General features: G+C 32.1%; 2 protein-coding genes across 2 annotated transcripts in view; one reads left to right on the top strand and one right to left on the bottom strand.

The window, feature by feature from the left end:
- LOC114325531 (prosaposin) overlaps positions 1–3055 on the bottom strand; it is a 143819-nt gene extending 140764 nt beyond the window's left edge. Inside the window, exon 1 of the mRNA XM_028273603.2 lies at positions 2797–3055. Within this exon, the coding sequence (XP_028129404.2) occupies positions 2797–2839 (43 nt within the window). The 5' untranslated portion in view covers positions 2840–3055. The remainder of the gene's footprint in view (positions 1–2796) is intronic.
- Positions 3056–3086: 31 nt separating this feature from the next.
- Positions 3087–18140, top strand: part of LOC114325530 (transcription termination factor 5, mitochondrial) — a 63714-nt gene continuing 48660 nt past the window's right edge. The window contains exons 1-2 of the mRNA XM_050654493.1: positions 3087–3396; positions 3463–3691. Coding sequence (XP_050510450.1) covers positions 3108–3396; positions 3463–3691 — 518 coding nt within the window. The 5' untranslated portion in view covers positions 3087–3107. The remainder of the gene's footprint in view (positions 3397–3462; positions 3692–18140) is intronic.

Raw genomic sequence — 18140 nt, forward strand, 5'->3', positions numbered from 1 at the left:
TATCAAAAAAATATAAAACATTTTTTGCTTACAATTAATGTTTTTACCAACATTTGCGGTCAAAATATAATAAAAAATTTCCACCCTCGAGACGGGGTGGCAACCACCCCATGGTAAAAGCGTCTTTCGGAATCATACAGATTTTGATCCTTAGACTCTCCACTACTTATTCTCAAATTTTCAAGCAAATCGATCCATTCTGTAAAAATTGCGAAGTGAAAAGTTTCAGTTCCTGGACTAATTATACTTTTGGAGCTCTATAACTTCTGAACGGCTGAACTGATGTTGATCACTAAATATGAGTTTAAAACGTATTGACAAGTAGTATCTGATGCATCCAAGATCAAGTATGATAACTGAACGTATTACAGGAATTATTGAGCTTGAAAAACGGTTTTTCCCATAAGAAATAGATTTGATTATACTTATGAAGCCTATAACTAAAAAATTCGAATTTTCCCAGATATGAGATATACACCGTTAGACGTGTCCTGAGTCCTCCTACAAACGCTCAGTTATTGGCGCAATTCGTAGGTTGAAATTTTGAGTAATTGTCGAAAAACCAAAATTTTCAACGTTTAATTTTTCAGTTTTTCGGCTATGGTGAGCAGTGTGTATGTCTCAGGTTGATCGCTTAAGCACCGTTTGAAATCTTAACTCATCCCTATTAATTTGGTGTATTTGCGGTTTTCCTGTCTCTCCTTGAACCCAAGATATATACGCCCAAAAAATATGCTATTTTGTATCTATCTAGTCCTCTAGCTGGCTTACCGGTAGTCAGAAGTCAAAAATTAGACCGGTTCTGAATCAGCCCTCACACCCTCTTGAAACACAGAAAAAAAAAATTCAGATCGGTGTAACTTTTCCACACACATACATACATACATACATACATACATACATACATACATATCCACAAACATTTTCCCTTTTTTAAATAAAAATTGAGTCATACTTCTGAGCTCGATAACTTTTGAATGGTATAACCGATTTTCAAAATTAAACATGCGTTGGAAAGGTAATGATCTGTGCTATCAGAAGCCGCAAAGGTCAGGCTTAAGTTTTTGAAATCTTTGGGAGTTTTGGGGACGAGAACGAAAAACAGACTCTAAATGGGAAGGGCCGTAAAATCCACACCCTTGAACCAAAATGGAGATATGACATATGGATGGACGAGTCTTTTCCTATTCTTTAAGATGGGATGTGGCCCAATTTTCAATTCAGTCAGGTTTAGAAAATCGAAAATTTCGTGTATATATAGTGTCGCTTGTAGGGGTGTTGTGCGCCACTGGTGAGAACTGTCGTTCTCTGTGGATGTTTGTTGTTGTTTGATATTGACTGGTCCCAGAGGATGCTATTGAGAAGGGTAATTGCTTTTCTTCCCTGGTTGTTTCTTTCTTCTATCGTCCGGTCTACGCTTCCTTCTTGTGTGATGGTCATACCAAGGTATTTATATGCGTCGCAATGTTTAATAATTTCGCCATTCCCCAGTGTAAGGTCCTGCTGTGTCCCACCGATACACATATATTAGGTCTTCTTTATGTTTATTTCCAAACCACCTTTTTTGTACTCCTCTATTAATTTCCTTGTCATATATCCTATATCATCGTAGTCTTTTTAATGTTAATTACTTTAGTTAAAAAAAGTTACACTCACAATTACAGTAAAATAAATTTGCTGATTTCTATATATCATATCATATCATTTCATATATCATTTCTATATATCTGCAGATATGAATTTCAGCCAATAATTAGGTGTTTTTCTCAACTAAAAACCACAAAAAACATGTAAACAACAAAAACGTGTGTTCTCTAGGCGGCCTTCAGTGAACTACTCCAGTACCTAGTAATAATGTGTATGCTTTAGTACTTTAGTCTAATAAATTAATGTTCAACACTCTAAAAATAATTTGTTATTGTAAGTTTTTTTTGTATAGGCCTAGTTCTAGTTCATGCATTATAAGTGTGTAATATTTTGAGGCCTGTCCGATGAAGGTGAATATAACAAATAAAGAAAAAAAAAACAAACACCAAAAAGAAAGGGAGGTAGGCCATGGGTATATTGAAAACACAAAAATCTAATATTAAAAATAAAAACTAATGATTTGTTTTTTTCTTATTTCTACAGCTATTAAGACTCCATACACATACAAAACAAAGAATATGAAACCTTAAAGATTGGAAACAGGAAACATTCTTCTACTCAACTTCCTACTACTACTACAGCAGGTGCAAACAAAAACATAATAATATACAAATACATACTCAAATTATCCACAATATGTGGATACTGTAATATTACCAATTTTTAAACATTGCTACATAAACAAAGAAACTCTAAAGTTCGCATTTTCTATCTATGTAAATGCCAATAACAAACCAACCAAAATTAGACACTTATCTTGGCAAAGGCAAGAGGTCACATTATTTTTGTAAACAACTGAGAAAACTATAAAGCATTTCTAAAAAAAAATGTTAATCTATCTACATAAATATTTCGTTAATTATCTGGATATTGAATATGAAATATTAATAAACCAGACGTATCTATTATGTGGATCCCGCATCTTTTTATGATGTGCACAATAGTGAATTACTTACACATAGGGGTGACTCACATGTTAAAGAAACGATTTTTAAAGAATTAATAAATAATAGATAATAATAGACGTTAATGAGAAGTTAGTTGTTCTGCATTTTAAAGCAACAAGCTTGTCCTAAATTATTCCAAATTAAAATTCATCACTTGTATAAAAATAATTTCAAAACAAAAATACAAGGAAAAAAATCTTACCAGCAAACACCGCTACGATTATTAAAATCTTCATTTTAACCATACAATACCGCTTTCAACAAAATCACTATTTTTGAAAAGTATAATAAACTTTTTGCGTTCTCAGTGTAATATAAATTTAGATGCTTTGTTCTACTAACGCGAACTAAAATCGTATATCGTATGATCGTATGTATTCTCTACTTCTTCCAGAACAACACAAACACAACACTCCTAATCACAAATCACAGCTGACAGCAGTGACAGTGATAGAACTCTTTCTTTTTATTCAATGGAAAGTGATGGAAATAAACAAAAGAGCTGTCTGTCAAATGTCATTGTTCAATCATGATCAGTCAACTCAACCGTACAGGACCACCAAAAATAAGAAGACGATTATTTCCCTGAAATTAACCCCTCTATCATATCATTGGTCTACTCTGAAGTTCTATCATAACAAATGTCTTTTATTTTTAATAAATATTTTTTATTTTTATGTAATATTATATTTTAAGATGTTTAAATCAACTAGTGCCCTATGTGGATGTAAAAATTTAAAATATTTTAAATTGTTGTCAACCCAAGCTGAAGCCAATTGCCAAATAATATCAGATTTAATAGGTATCTATTGATATATTCTTAACATCATTTAAAATGCATTTAATAAATACAATATTCAACTTTTAGGTGTTTCAAGAAAGGAAGCACAAATGTGTGTTGAGAGAAATAAATTACAGCACAAAGATGGGGAGTTTCTAATTCAGAGTATAAATTTTTGTAAGAGTTTAGGTTACTCTCAGTTTGATATCCTAAATGTTCCTAACTTATTGACATCTTTTCCTATTGAACTTGAACAACATTATTATTCGCTTAAAGAGGGAGGCTTTCATGATATAGGACCACACGTTTTATCCAAGTAAGTATATTACCAAGTATTTATTAGTTCTGGAGTGATACTCAAACTCATTAGGTTCTAGACAGAAATAAATGCTCACATTGGCTCCTATGAATAAAAATGAGAATGTTGTTTATACTCCAAATGTTGGAGTAGATACTCCACGTGGTAAGAATAAAAATCAGAAGTAGATACTCAGCTGGAGTAGGTACTTTTATGTACAGTTTGTTGAGAGAACATATTCAATTTTGATATAAATAAAAACATCTTTATGCTCTTTAGGGTGAGAATCTACACTGTAAATTTGGAGTCTAATAGTTACCAGACTTGAGTTTGATGGTGGCAAGGCTATGGCTGAGTTCATGTTTAATTTGCATTCAAAAAAATATTATAAACCAAGAAGTACTTGTGACCATGTATGATTGTTTAAGGGAGCGTTTAAGTATAAGTAACGCGGTTTTTAAAGATTTTTAACCCCCTCCCCCCTATGTAACGCATCTTATCATGACTGCATATGAAGTCATTTACTCCATAAGAATACGTGTATATAGTATTTTTACTACAAAAGAGATATTACGTAGGTCAAAATTTTTGACGTAAGGGAACTGTCAAAACATTAGAATGTGACTTTTCATTATTGCCATGTTTATTATAAACATGGCAATAATGAAAAGTCTAATGTTTTGACAGTTCTCTTACGTCAAAAATTTTGACCTACTTAATACTATACATTGACCGCGTGTCAGTGAATGTGTTAATGGGGCGTTCATGTATAACGTAACGCAATTTTTGAAGATTTTTAACCCCCCCCCTTTGAACCTGCATTATGTAATACTTGAACGGCCCCTAAAGTGGCTTTTACAGTTGAGTCCGCGAGTCTTTACCCGTGCGTCATCATTTAAAGCTAAAGCATATGAAATAAGTCGGAAATCTATTTTACGCAACAACAAGTGACAGAAAGTGGCTACTGTTCCAATTACGGGTTTTATTATAAAATTTAACGTTATCAAATATGTTTATAGAATGTCAAAATGTAAGTTTTGCTTCAAAATTTTTGTGCAGAATTACAGCTACATTTGAAGTAGCTTAATAATTTTTTTTAATAATTTTCTTTATAAAAAAATTCAATAACATATTTTATTTTTTTGTTATTTTATTCACTTTGACGGAAACCTAAACACAATGTTTTATTGCAATGAGCTTTGCTCGTAAATATATATAAATAAATAAATAAATAAATAAACAATCATTTCTTTACTGTGTGAATGACGTTAGCTTTGTATGTTTTAAATATTAATTGCAGAAATATAATTACTTACCTTAAAATTTCAAAGCACAGTATAAAATTAGTTTTATTTATTTATTTATTATTTATTATTATACGGGATAAGCCCATTAACAGAAAAATTACAGTTAAATATTAATACATTTCCAAAAGGTAATAATAAATTCAATGTGTTAAATATGACTTAATTAATCTAAAAAATAGAGAATTAGAAAAGTATAAAAACACTGAAAAATTTCATATGTCACAAAAATTAATATATAACATAAATATTGACTACAAAAAAATATACAACATACAAACATAACACTTAAGAGTATAAAAATAACATCACAGAGCAAGAGATCTTTTTAATTGATTTAGAGTTATATTAAATAAATCAAGTTCGTAATTATTTAACAATCCCATATACCTATCAAGTGGGTTGTGAACGCCATACAATGTTCTATGGAAAGTTGTTAAAACAACTGTTTGTGTAATATAAAGAAACTTCAAAACGCAAAAATTCGACAAAAACCGCAAAAAATTCAACTGACTGACAGCCACAAAAGTAAACAAAGCAGAAACGTCAAATATATTGTGCTTAAAATATGAAAACATACTGAATCGTCTTTTTTTGTACCTATCTCTTTTCAATGCACTGAGTCTAGATGGTTCATAAAAATAACGTGTTTTTACTTAATATTAAACGGCAGCTGGTTTTTCATGAGCTTCCTGCGTGGAAGAGAATGATGCTAGATAAAAAGAAGGATACTGGATATGAGACTCAAGTGTATAGAAAACCAACACACACCAACAGATATCTCAATTACAAATCAAATCACAACATCAATGTTAAAAAGGGAATCATTAAATCCTTATATGATAGAGCCAAAATTACTTGTTCTAACGAAAATTCATTTTTAGAAGAAAAACAATTGTTAACATCTGTTTTATTAAAAAATGATTATCCCTTATCGTTTATAAATAAGGAATTGTCAAGATTGGATCGAATGGAACAGAACAACTTAGAACGGGATCCTACAACATTCACAAGAAATAATACGAGGAAAATATCAATACCATATATAAAAGGACTATCTGAGAAACTTAAAACAATAGGAAATAAATTCAACATTTCAACAACATTCAAAACAACAAACACATTGAGATCTATTCTATCTAAAACTAAACCTAACAATGAACAAGAAAGAACAAAGAATTGCATTTATAAAATACCTTGTGAATGCGAACAATTTTATTTAGGTGAAACATCAAGACCATTGAACGTTAGAATAAGTGAACATCAGTCTTATATTAAAAATAGAGAATTTGATAGATCTCAAATATGTCAACACGCATGGGATAATAAACATAGAGTTCAGTGGATAGATTCAAGTATAGTCCTGAAAGAATCAGATAGTAAAAAGAGAAAAATCAAAGAAGCGGCTCTAATTATGCTAAATGAAACCAATTGTGTCGCAAATTCCTCGGTAGAATGCAGTAGGATGTGGTTATCCATACTGAAAGAGGAAGTCAATAGAAAGAAAATACCACGATTAGTAAGTTAATAACATATCGAGTTAGTACAAATTTTATATTTTAGTATTACTTATTGCATATCTATATATTATTAATATTATTTATAATTTAAACATATTAAAGTCAGAATTTGGTATTAGTTTTTTGAAAGTAAATTAAATGTAAGACCAAATACTTACGATGTCGGGATAGTATCACGAGGTTTTTTTTCCTGGTTTTTCCTCGTGATTTACTATGGAATCTCTAACGCGAGAATTTTACTGTCATCGTTGCATTTGATTGTCTTTTTAAAGACAGATCACATGCTATGATTTTTTTGTGACGGATATTCTTGAGTTGGGATTGATTTCATGTAATCGAATGAACGCAACTCATAAATATTGGCGATATCATTTTAAAGTATTCTACTTTAAAATGTATAATATACGTCTGAATTGCCAATATAAATGAGTCAGATTAAATAAATTATTAGAAGAATTTTTTTTACTTAGCAACAACATTTTTGTTTGTTTTAGTAGTATTTTGTATTTTGACAACAAAACCCGATTTGGGCTTCGAAACGTTAATAAAATAATTTTTTTGGTAAAATTGTGGCTTATTTCCCATTAAAAATAGTTTATTCTAAAAATGCCACAAGGAAATAGCTTCAGAACAACATTAAGAATGCATAGGTAATGAGAAAATCGTAAAAACATGCTCGCCAAGGGATAGGGGTAGTTTCTGCAGTATATTTTCAAGGATAGGGGTGGTTTCCGCAGGGATGTTGCAATAACCATATATATTTTTGAAAAACACTATTGATGAAGCATTTGCCCATGTGGATCAAAAAGCAAAATAAATTTTTTTTTAACCCCCCATTTTATTTATTTTTTTTTTTTTGGCTACAGGGGTTGCACTAGGAAATCGTTTTTGGTGTCTATGCATGGGTAATAATAACGTGCACAAAATGATATATGAAGTATATTAATAAAGGGCATTGTGTGTGAAGGATTCCAAGAAAATCACTTTCTTTATTAATTCTTCTTTTTTTTCGGGTGGTTCCGAGGAAAAAATGGGTATGCATTATACAAATTTGTAAATAGCACCAGTACATGGGTAATCGCTGAAAGTTTCTTTTACTCTATGGTAAACGGTTCAGATGGTATAAAAAGGGGTTTTTTAAAATGTAACACCCTGTAATTAAAAAAAGGGCAATTACCCTTAACTGAAATCTATACCAAAAAATCAGTCACTTATTTGTGAATAATTGCCGCAGGATTTCTTCTTAATTTCCATTACAGTTTGGGGAAAAATAATTTTTTTTAAAAACATCTTTTTTAAAAACTTGTCAACTTTGGGGCCCCACCCCCACTAAACGGTGGGTGATAGATATTTATGCTGTTGGAAATAAATCGTAGAAAATATAGTCCTCTTCATATTTCTACAACAGAAATTTTTAGCAAAAAGTACAGGAAGGGCTACGTTCCGCAAAAACCACAAATCATCCCCTTTAAAGGGGTGAAAGGGGGGTTCTGTGGCGAAATTTTTTAAGAAAAAGTTAGTCTCATAATAAGCACCCCTTTATATACCAGAAAAAAAAAATAAAACCGGACTTGTGTCCATTTTGTAAGGTTCAACCTCTGTTTCCTACACTAATAAGGTATACTTGTAACAAATGTAATTTGATTTTAAGTCATTTTCTTATTTTCTTAGTATTTAACGGTCAGTGGCAATAAATGGTACACTGGCAAGGACTGGTTGTTTACCTTACAGTAAAACCTCGATATAACGGACCTCTATTTAACGGACAAAAATCTGGTAAAATGTAAAAAAATTAAAAACATCCTGTTATACATGCTTAACCCTTGCCATACCTGCATGGTATACCAACATTGCATATGTGGACCCCAAACGCTGTAATGCAGACATAGATTTAGAAGGGTTAGAAGTTCCTGATTTTTGTAGGACAAATACATAATAATGCCGACTGAGGAAGATGTTTTACAATGGATAGAAGTAGAGGAAAGTGACCCTGGGTGTGACATCATGACTGAAAGTAAAATAGCAGATGAAGTTATAAACCTAGAAAATGATAATGGAAGTGAAGATAAAGAAGAACACAAAACAACACTACCAAAAATGAAGTTATCAGAGGCAAGATCGCATCTCGACGATCTATTATGATTTATTGATTATTCGTCAGATAACAAAGTTCAACTTTATTATACGTATTTTTGTAATTTTAGTAAATCCATTATAAAAAAAAAAACAGCAGACTTCAAAAGTGCAAACAAAAGTTGATTCCTTTTTCGAAGTAGAATTGTCGAAAGCAAGCGCGTCGATATCAAATAACAACCAAAATCACTTCACGATGAATGACACTAAATACAGTGTACAGCTGGTTCCAAAAAAACTGATACGACTCTTAAAGCGTATTTTCTAGAAAAATGAGCAGTGTATTTTGAAGGATAAATACTTATTATTTACATACTGTCACTGTCACTGCCAAATCTTAAAATTTGTCAGATAACTTATTCTGTTCAACCCATAGAGTTATATATTAGCATAGAGAGAGTGTCATTCAGAGCGAAGTGACGACACCATCTTTTTTATTTGGATTAGTGCTGTTTCACTCTTACGCATAGTAAAGCTGCTACAGTTGTCCTCCTCTTCCGTGCCTATATTCACACTGAATGTCATCATAGATTTTCGATACAATGTGTTAGAAAGAGATGCCGCAAACCAGTCCATGAGATCTTGTCGTCAGGAAGCGCGGAAGGTAGGCTCCCTCTATGTTAATATATACCTCTATGGTTCAACCCAATGAACTGTCAACACTGATGGAATGGCCCCGTTCCATTCCAACAGTGAAGCGAGATAGGCGCCAACATACAAGAGAGAGGTTCTAGCACTTCTAGAGAGACAGAGAATTTTCAGGTAAAATTTGCTACAACTACAACGTACCTGACTAGCACTGTCCGATTATCTTCCCTCCTTTACCTGATTATCTTCTATCTCATCCTGGCGCCATTAACTTCGTTTTATGGCGATTCCATCAGTGTTGACAGTTCATTGGTTCAACCTCAAAAAAGGCTGTTTGTTTGTTTATTTTATTATTTGTCTGTCATAATAAAATGTCAGACCAATAATACATTGCTCAAAATGATCAAATCTTACTAATAAACCGGGAGATATTAACAGAAGTTCAACCACGATTTTCTAAGTCCTGCCCTTTGCAATACTGGAAGGTTAGAGAAGGTACTTACAATTTGTGGAAAAATCCACTGGTTTCCTGTGACATTTTCCTGTGAAAATTAGATTTTCCATGAAGAAAAAAAAAATTGGGAGTTGCGATGAATTTTTAAGTCCTGCCATATCCATAGAATAATAGGATAACTATCTATTTTATGAAGAAAATTTTTTGGGCAGGACGGTTGCAAAAGGACTAAGGGAGTATACAGATATACAAACATGTAATGAAAATAATGAAATTTTCATAATTTTCTAAGTCCTGCCAACTTAACAAATTAATCATATTTATTTCAAAATGACCAAAAAAAAATGTTGGCATGACGTCACCTAATGTTTAACTGCACTTGTTTCTTGGAAAATTCTGTATAAAATTTTCACTCTCGTTCCGTGATTTTCTAAGTCATAAAATAAATTTTGTTATAAAATAAATAATTTCAGTAGACATTATTCAAAATGGCAGGATGTTTAGTTACACCTTTTTTACTATATATAGTTAAAAATGTGTAAGAAAATTCGTGGAAAATTACACGATTTTCTAAGTCATGCCATTTCGCACATATCTCAAGAAGGTTATTATAAATCTATTTTCAAAGAGGCAGGATGGTTGTATAGTTATTTCGTATAAAAAAATTAAATTGTGTGTCTGTAAAATTATTTCAGGGTGTTATACAAACATATTCATATCACCACAATTTTCTGAGTCATGCCATGTTGAGTATGCTTAAAAAACACTAATCTAAAACCGTTTAAAACTTGGCAGGATAACCGCAAAGATGAATAATACAAAAAATTAATTTGTATATCATTAAAACAATCGTATCCTATTAAATATTATTTTCTTGAATAATGTCTCGGAATTTTTACACACTTTTCAAATCTAATAGCAAACTGTAACATCTTTATTTTAAGTGATTACCTACCCATTATATTATACAGAGTGTCCAGAAACTCTCATAACAAACGAAAACCGGAGATTCCTCAGATAATTTTAAGAAAATTTAACTCAATTCACCTAGTTCAAAAATGCTTCCGTGGAAAGCTAGAGTTCTTTAAAGATGTTGTTCTGAAGCTATTTCCTTGTGGCATTTTTATGATTAATTATTTATATGGGAAATAAGCCACAGTTAAAATGAAAAAATAATTTTATTACCGTCGAAACGTTAATAAAATTATTTTTTCATTTTAATTGTGGCTTATTTCCCATATAAATAATTACTCTTTAAAGATGGCGTCTTGTAATTCTTCATCGTCATAATTCAACCCGGATCTATCCACTGCTGGATATAGGTCTCCCTCAGTCTTCTCCATGCATTTCTGTCCTGTGCTGTCTGCATCAAGTTTCTGTCGATCCGTTTGATGTCAGCAGACCATCTGGTTGGCGGACGACCTCTACTTCGATATGCTTCGCCTAGAAGAAGCATATCGAAGTCTTGTAATTAGTTTCTTTAAAATAGCTCCAGAACGCTTTTATTTGGAAAAACGAAAACTGGTACACTTATTGATCTTCCAGAGGTCAATTATCAAATGTCAATTATCAATTGTCAATTTTTAGTACCGGTCATAGGGGTCCATTTTGGGTACGGAAACGGATATTTTATCGAATAACTTTTCTGTCTAACTTTTAAGCATTTCTGACACTGGATTATTAAATTCTGGGATAGTTTTGTACTAAAAGGTACTTTTGCTTTAACTCAGAAGAATACGCAGTTTTCTAGAAAAATCGATTTGAAAAATTTTTCGTTTTTTGGTTTTTTGAGTTTAAAAGAATTTAGAAAAATTCTATTTAGGAAAACGAAAACTGCTACGTTTATTTCTCTTCCAGAGATGAATCGATTTTATTAATTGTGAATTTCTAGTACTGGTCATAGGCACCCGCCTTGGGTAGATCAACGGATATTTTATCTCATAACTTATTGGTCTTTAAATTTTTAGACATTTTTGAGAGTAGAGTATTAAATTATGAGGTATTCTAGTACTAAAAGTTACTCTTGCTTTTAGTCGGCAAATACACCATTTTTTTTTATTTTTTTAAAATTGTTTTCAAATTCTACAAACGAAAAATTTTAAAATGGATTTTTCCAGAAAACCGTGCATCCTACTGACTTAAAGCAGGAGTACCTTTTAGTACTAGAATACCTCACAATTTAATAATCTAGTGTCAAAAATACCTAAAAGGGAAAGACAAAAAAGATTCCTATGACCGGTACTAGAGATTCACAATTGATGGAATCGATTTATCTCTGGAAGAAAAAAAGGCAGACCAGTTTTTGTCTTTCGAAATGGAAGCATTCTGGAGATATAAAAAACTAATTACAACGCGCCATCTGTAAAGAGCTTTAGCTCCCTTAGGCAGGCCGCACATCAAAGAAACATGAAACGTAAATCACGTTTCATGGAAATAAAACACTGCTAAACAAATAGACGTCCGGCCATTTATGCGACTCTCCGAAAATAAAAATGTTTTATGAGCATGAATCACACTCGTTTCATTGGTAGGCGGACTTTAAGATTTGTTTAGCTGTGTTTAATTTTCATGAAACGTGTTTTTTGTTATCAATATATTTTTGTTGCATAGCAATTGTATCCCGCCTTCTTACTTGTTCGAACACAAAATACACACGCATGTAACAGGCGCTAAGTTGCCGCACTCAAATGGTTTTCCTGATATTGTAGGATTGTAGATATTGTCCTGATATTGTTTCCTATATTTGATAGCAAAATGTCCTAACACTAACAACACCAGAATAAATCGATTTTTAAATACAGCACCTATCTACTTGCAATTTTTTGCATTGTGTTCAGGATAACATCAGGAAAAGGTGTACAATATAAAAATGGGTGGAAATTGCATTTTAGTGCATAACATGCATCCAAAAGTGCATAAACCTGTCAAAATCAGTGTATTAAGGGCAAAATTTTGTTATTTGGAAGGTTTATGGAGTTACGAATACGCAAGCAGAACCGACCTCCGAATCACCTAGTGCCCAGAGTTGCTGCTAAGGCACGTCATCTGGAGTTTCGTGGGATATCGGCAATAAATTAAAGCAAACATATTATTCGAGGGTTTTTGGGATGGCCAAACACGAATATGACATTACAACCGACCCTCGGAGCACCTGGGGCCCAGGGTGACTGATCTCGAATTTAGAGGGTTTTTGGAGGTCGATTCTGATGGCGTATTCATGTTCAGCAACCACAAAACTTCTCGAGTAATCTACTTGCATCACTTTAGTGTCTGAAAGCCTCGAAATTTAAGAATATGGCGTGTATATCAGTCACCCCGAGCACTAGGTAAAGATCTGTTCTAATGTGACATTCTTGTTCAGAAACCCCAAAAACCACCTGAGTAATCTGTCTGTATCAATTTACTGCCGAAATTAGTATATACCTACATATGGTATAAAAAATGCTTAACAAATAAAAAGGTACCATAAAATATCATTTTATTATAATACTAATTTGTCCGATTTAAGAAAACTCAGAAAATACTCATTACGAGTTTCAACCAACCCCGTATACTAAAATTAAACATTTTGGTATACTATTAATAACTGACAATAGTAGACTATATTAAAATCGTTTAAACATAAATTAATAGAAGTTTGGATATCAAATCACTAACAATATGTATAGGGTATGAATGTTCCGACAAAATTAACAAAAAATCGCAATTATATTTTAAACTACCTCGTATAATATTTCAAAACACTATATTTTGTTAAAGAGAACATCGAGTAGAATCCAAAGATGTAAAAATATACAGGGTATTCCATTTAAAAAACATAAATTTGTGTCACCCTGTCAAAACGGGTAGCCCTGTATATTAGAAAATACTGTTAAATCATAGTCCTATCTGTGGCCCATGTTTTACCTAAATAACTTTTTTCGTATATCTTACGACAAACGAGTAATTGGACTTTGTCACACTAATGCCCCACCCTGTATACAAAATAACCATAAAACCATCCTGCCTCTTTGTAAATAGACTTATATTAAGATTCTTGAAACATGTGCAAAATGGCATGGCTCAGAAAATCGTTGACTTTTTCACGAATTTTCTTACAAATCTAGGACTCCTGCCGTCTTACAAGAACCGTTTAACCTTCCTGCCGAGTACCGAAAAGGTATTGATTGTATTTAAGTATTATAACTTTTTAAAGGCAGGACTAAGAAAATCACGGAATCAGGGTGAAAATTTTCCGCAGAATTTTCCAAGGGACAAGTATACTTAAACATTAGGAGACGTCATGCCAATATTTTTTTTGAGTATTTTGAAATAAATAATATTTATTTACTTTGTTTGCCATCTTTCTTTAGCTTCTATTATATCTGCCGGAGTATAAAGAAATCTTATCCAAGGTGCTGCATTTTTCTATTATCTGGTCAGCAACTTGTGTCACAACCTTAGACACAGTACAGTAAAACCTCGATATAACGGACTAATTGGGGGACACTGTGTCCGTTAAAGCATAAAGTCTGTAATGTAAAAATAATAAAAAAATCAAAAAACTTTTTTTTTAATATGTACAGCTGGTTCCTAAAAAATTGATACGACTCTTATAGACTAGGAGATATTATACAGAAGTTCAGCCACGATTTTTTAAGTCCTGCCTTTTGCAATACTGGAAGTATAGACGATGTACTTACAATCTGTGGAAACATCCACAAATTTCCTGTGACATTTTCCTGTAAAAATTAGATTTTCCCAAAAAATAAAAATAGGGTTTTGCGATGAATTTCTAAGTCCTGCCATATCCGTAGAAAGACAGGATACTATCGATTTCATGAAGAAAATTTTTTGGGCAGGAGGGTTGCAAACGGGGTAACGGAATATATATGTATACAAACATGTAAGGAAAATAATGAAATTTTCATGATTTTCTAGGTCCTGCCAACTAAATATATGGCAGGACTTAGAAATTCATCGCAAAACCCTATTTTTATTTTTTGGGAAAATCTAATTTTTACAGGAAAATGTCACAGGAAATTTGTGGATGTTTCCACAGATTGTAAGTATATCGTCTATCCTTCCAGTATTGCAAAAGGCAGGACTTAGAAAATCGTGGCTGAACTTCTGTATAATATCTCCCAGTCTATAAGAGTCGTATCAGTTTTTTAGGAACCAGCTGTACATATTAAAAAAAAAGTTTTTTGATTTTTTTATTATTTTTACATTACAGACTTTATGCTTTAACGGACACAGTGTCCCCCAATTAGTCCGTTATATCGAGGTTTTACTGTACTGTGTCTAAGGTTGTGACACAAGTTGCTGACCAGATAATAGAAAAATGCAGCACCTTGGATAAGATTTCTTTATACTCCGGCAGATATAATAGAAGCTAAAGAAAGATGGCAAACAAAGTAAATTTTTCTCTGTGCAGTGGGTGTGATCGATAGCACCCACATAAAAATAAAAAAAACACCTTTTCATGGTGATCAATATATCAGTTGCAAAGTATATCACAATATCAACGTTCAAGCCACTTGCAGTGCAGATGAGTGGTTTACTGCAACTCACAAATTTGTAACATTGCTATACTGAATTCGCTTTGCCGAGACACAACTGTCTAGTGGCGTTGGTAATTTCTTTTTTGGGAAAGGGACCGTTCAAGTATTACGTAACACAGGTGGGGGGGGGGGGGTCAAAAATCTTCAAAAATTGCGTTACGCAATAGTTAAACTCCCATAAGAGTGCGTTACGTAGGGGGGGGGGGGGTTAAAAATCTTCAAAAATCGCGTTACGTAATACTTGAACGCTCCCAAATTAGATTGTTAGACATGACTGGAAATTACTACACAACCCAACATACCTGCTCACAGCCAATATTATTAATAGTAAACAGACATAAATAACATAAACCTTACGCTAATCAATAATTATTTATTTACACCACTATAATGTATTGATAACAAATGAAGGGTCAGGGGGAAGAACGATGAATGTCTATCTGCAAGCATTTTTGAGTAAAATGAGAAACAAAGTTACACATTCATTGTTTTTCCTCCTTGCGGCCAATCTTGTGACGTGATTTTAAGACGATTATCATCTTTATTTGGCCTTGGCCATTCACAGGTTGATAGTACTCTTTCTAAACTAAGATATTGCACAAAAATCGCAAAATGTCCAAAAATTGACATTCATCGTTTTTCTCTCTGATCCTTCAAATGAGAAAATTAATTATTGTACAAAATAAAAATATTTTGTAGAAATAAATTCCACAAAATTTTATGGGTTTAGTATACACTCCCACTATTTCCAATAATTCTTCTGTCTCTTTTTAGTGAAAGATTAAGTTGATTTGAGCAGTTAACAGTGTGAGGTAGGAATTTTTGTGCTGTATGTTTCCTATTCCGAATGTGTCAAAGTGAATCTTAGCAAAGCGAATTCAGTATAACGATGAGTTTATGAGGTCTAATGCAATAATTTTAGGAGATGAAGGTTATAGCGTTGCACCTTGGTTAATGGTGCCGTTTAGATATCCAGATACTCATGCAGAGCTTCTTCTTCTTCTTCTTCTTCTTATTATATTAGGCATCTTGGCCTGTTCTTAACCGATTTTGAGCTTGTATTCGTAGCTGTGATGTTGACTGCCAGCTATCTCGCCACCTTTTAAAGGGCCTTCCTATTGGTCTCTTGCCTGTTGGCTTCGAATCTCTGGCTACACGGGCTATTCTCTCGCAGGTGCGGCTAAAGATACAGTGCGGCTCCCTAATTTGCGCATGCGTGTCCTCAACTCCAACGTTGCCGGTTCCGAGATAGTTTGAAGGACAAATTACGTTGAGAACAAGAAACGTGTCTAACTTCACTTGTATTTTGTATATTTGTCACAGCTTTGGTTGTTTGTTCTTGTTGGATATTTTTTATTTTATATTTTGGATCTAAGTTGTATGTGTATATCATGTCCTGTTTTATTCATTAAAAAGGACTCCTAAATAAAAGTTTATTCTCAGATACAGATTATTCATGGTTTGACCCAAATCAATATGAAAAAAGGACATTTATTGAAGCTATATAATTTTAAACTGTTAATTACAAGAATCACATAGACATTCTTTTATAATTAATTTAGACATTTTCGTGTAGAAATAAAAAATAATTTTAGTAGGTATAGATATACAGGGTGTCTGCGTAACTTGGAACCATATGGGAAACTTTTTTAATATCAATTTTACGAAAAAAAGTCATTCTTTATAAAGTGCTCTGCATAGTGTAAAACCTAAGATGCAATCATCAGATATCAAATGTTGTCAACAGTATAGGAGTTATGTCAAAAAATATGAATTTCGCTCAAGATCAAGCTATCTTTATATTTCAAAATATCAAAAAATTTTATTATGAAAAGTTATTTGTAATTAAAAACCATATTCAAATAGGCAATAACAGCCTTCTACTTGAAAAAAAAATTTCTGAAATTTTCCTAAATTACAGATTTCGAACATCATTTTTATCTATTTGACATGTAATAACTCTTTTATTAATAATTTTAGGAAAAAAAGTTATTCTTCATAAAAATCTGTGCATGGTCTAAACCTCAAGATGCAACCATCAGTTATTCAAGTTTGTTATTTTATACGAGGTGTGTCAAATAATATGAATTTCTAAATTCTTTCTAAATTCATATTATTTGACACACCTCGTATAAAATTAAGAAACTTGGATAACTGATGGTTGCATCTTGAGATTTAGACCATGCACAGATTTTTATGAAGAATAACTTTTTTTCCTAAAATTATTAATAAAAGAATTATGTCTACATGTCTAATAAATAAAAATGATGTTCGGAATCAGTAATTTAGGAAAATTTCAGAATTTTTTTTTTCAAGTAGAAGGCTGTTATTGCATATTTGAATATGGTTTTTAATTACAAATAACTTTTCATAATAAAAATTTTTGATATTTTGAAATATAAAGGTAGTTTGCTCTTGAGCGAAATTCATATTTTTTGACATACCTCGTATACTGTTGACAAAATTTGATATCTGATAATTGCATCTTAGATTTTAGACTATGCAGAGCACTTTACAAAGAATGACTTTTTTTTTCGTAAAATTGATATTAAAAAAGTGTCCCATATGGTTCCAAGTTACGCAGACACCCTGTAGAAGATGTAAGTTCAATTAATTTGAATGCACAAATATCATGCTTGAGAAATTGTGAAAAAGTTTAGGATTTGTTAAAATTCGGGATTCGAAAGTACAGTTCAATTCAACAGATGTAACATAATATACCTATGATATCAACAATATAAACAGGTTAATACAATAAAACAAAGGTTTTTGGAATTTTAATCTTTTATTATATTAGATATAGGGCCGGTACTTTATGTCCCGGTTAAACCGCCATTAGCTAACCGGGTTTAATCAGGACAGAAATATTATATGCATAGCATAGACATAAACACAATCATACTTATTATTATGATTAGGAGTGCG

Source organism: Diabrotica virgifera, chromosome 1, assembly GCF_917563875.1.
Source record: "Diabrotica virgifera virgifera chromosome 1, PGI_DIABVI_V3a".
NCBI lineage: Eukaryota > Metazoa > Arthropoda > Insecta > Coleoptera > Chrysomelidae > Diabrotica > Diabrotica virgifera.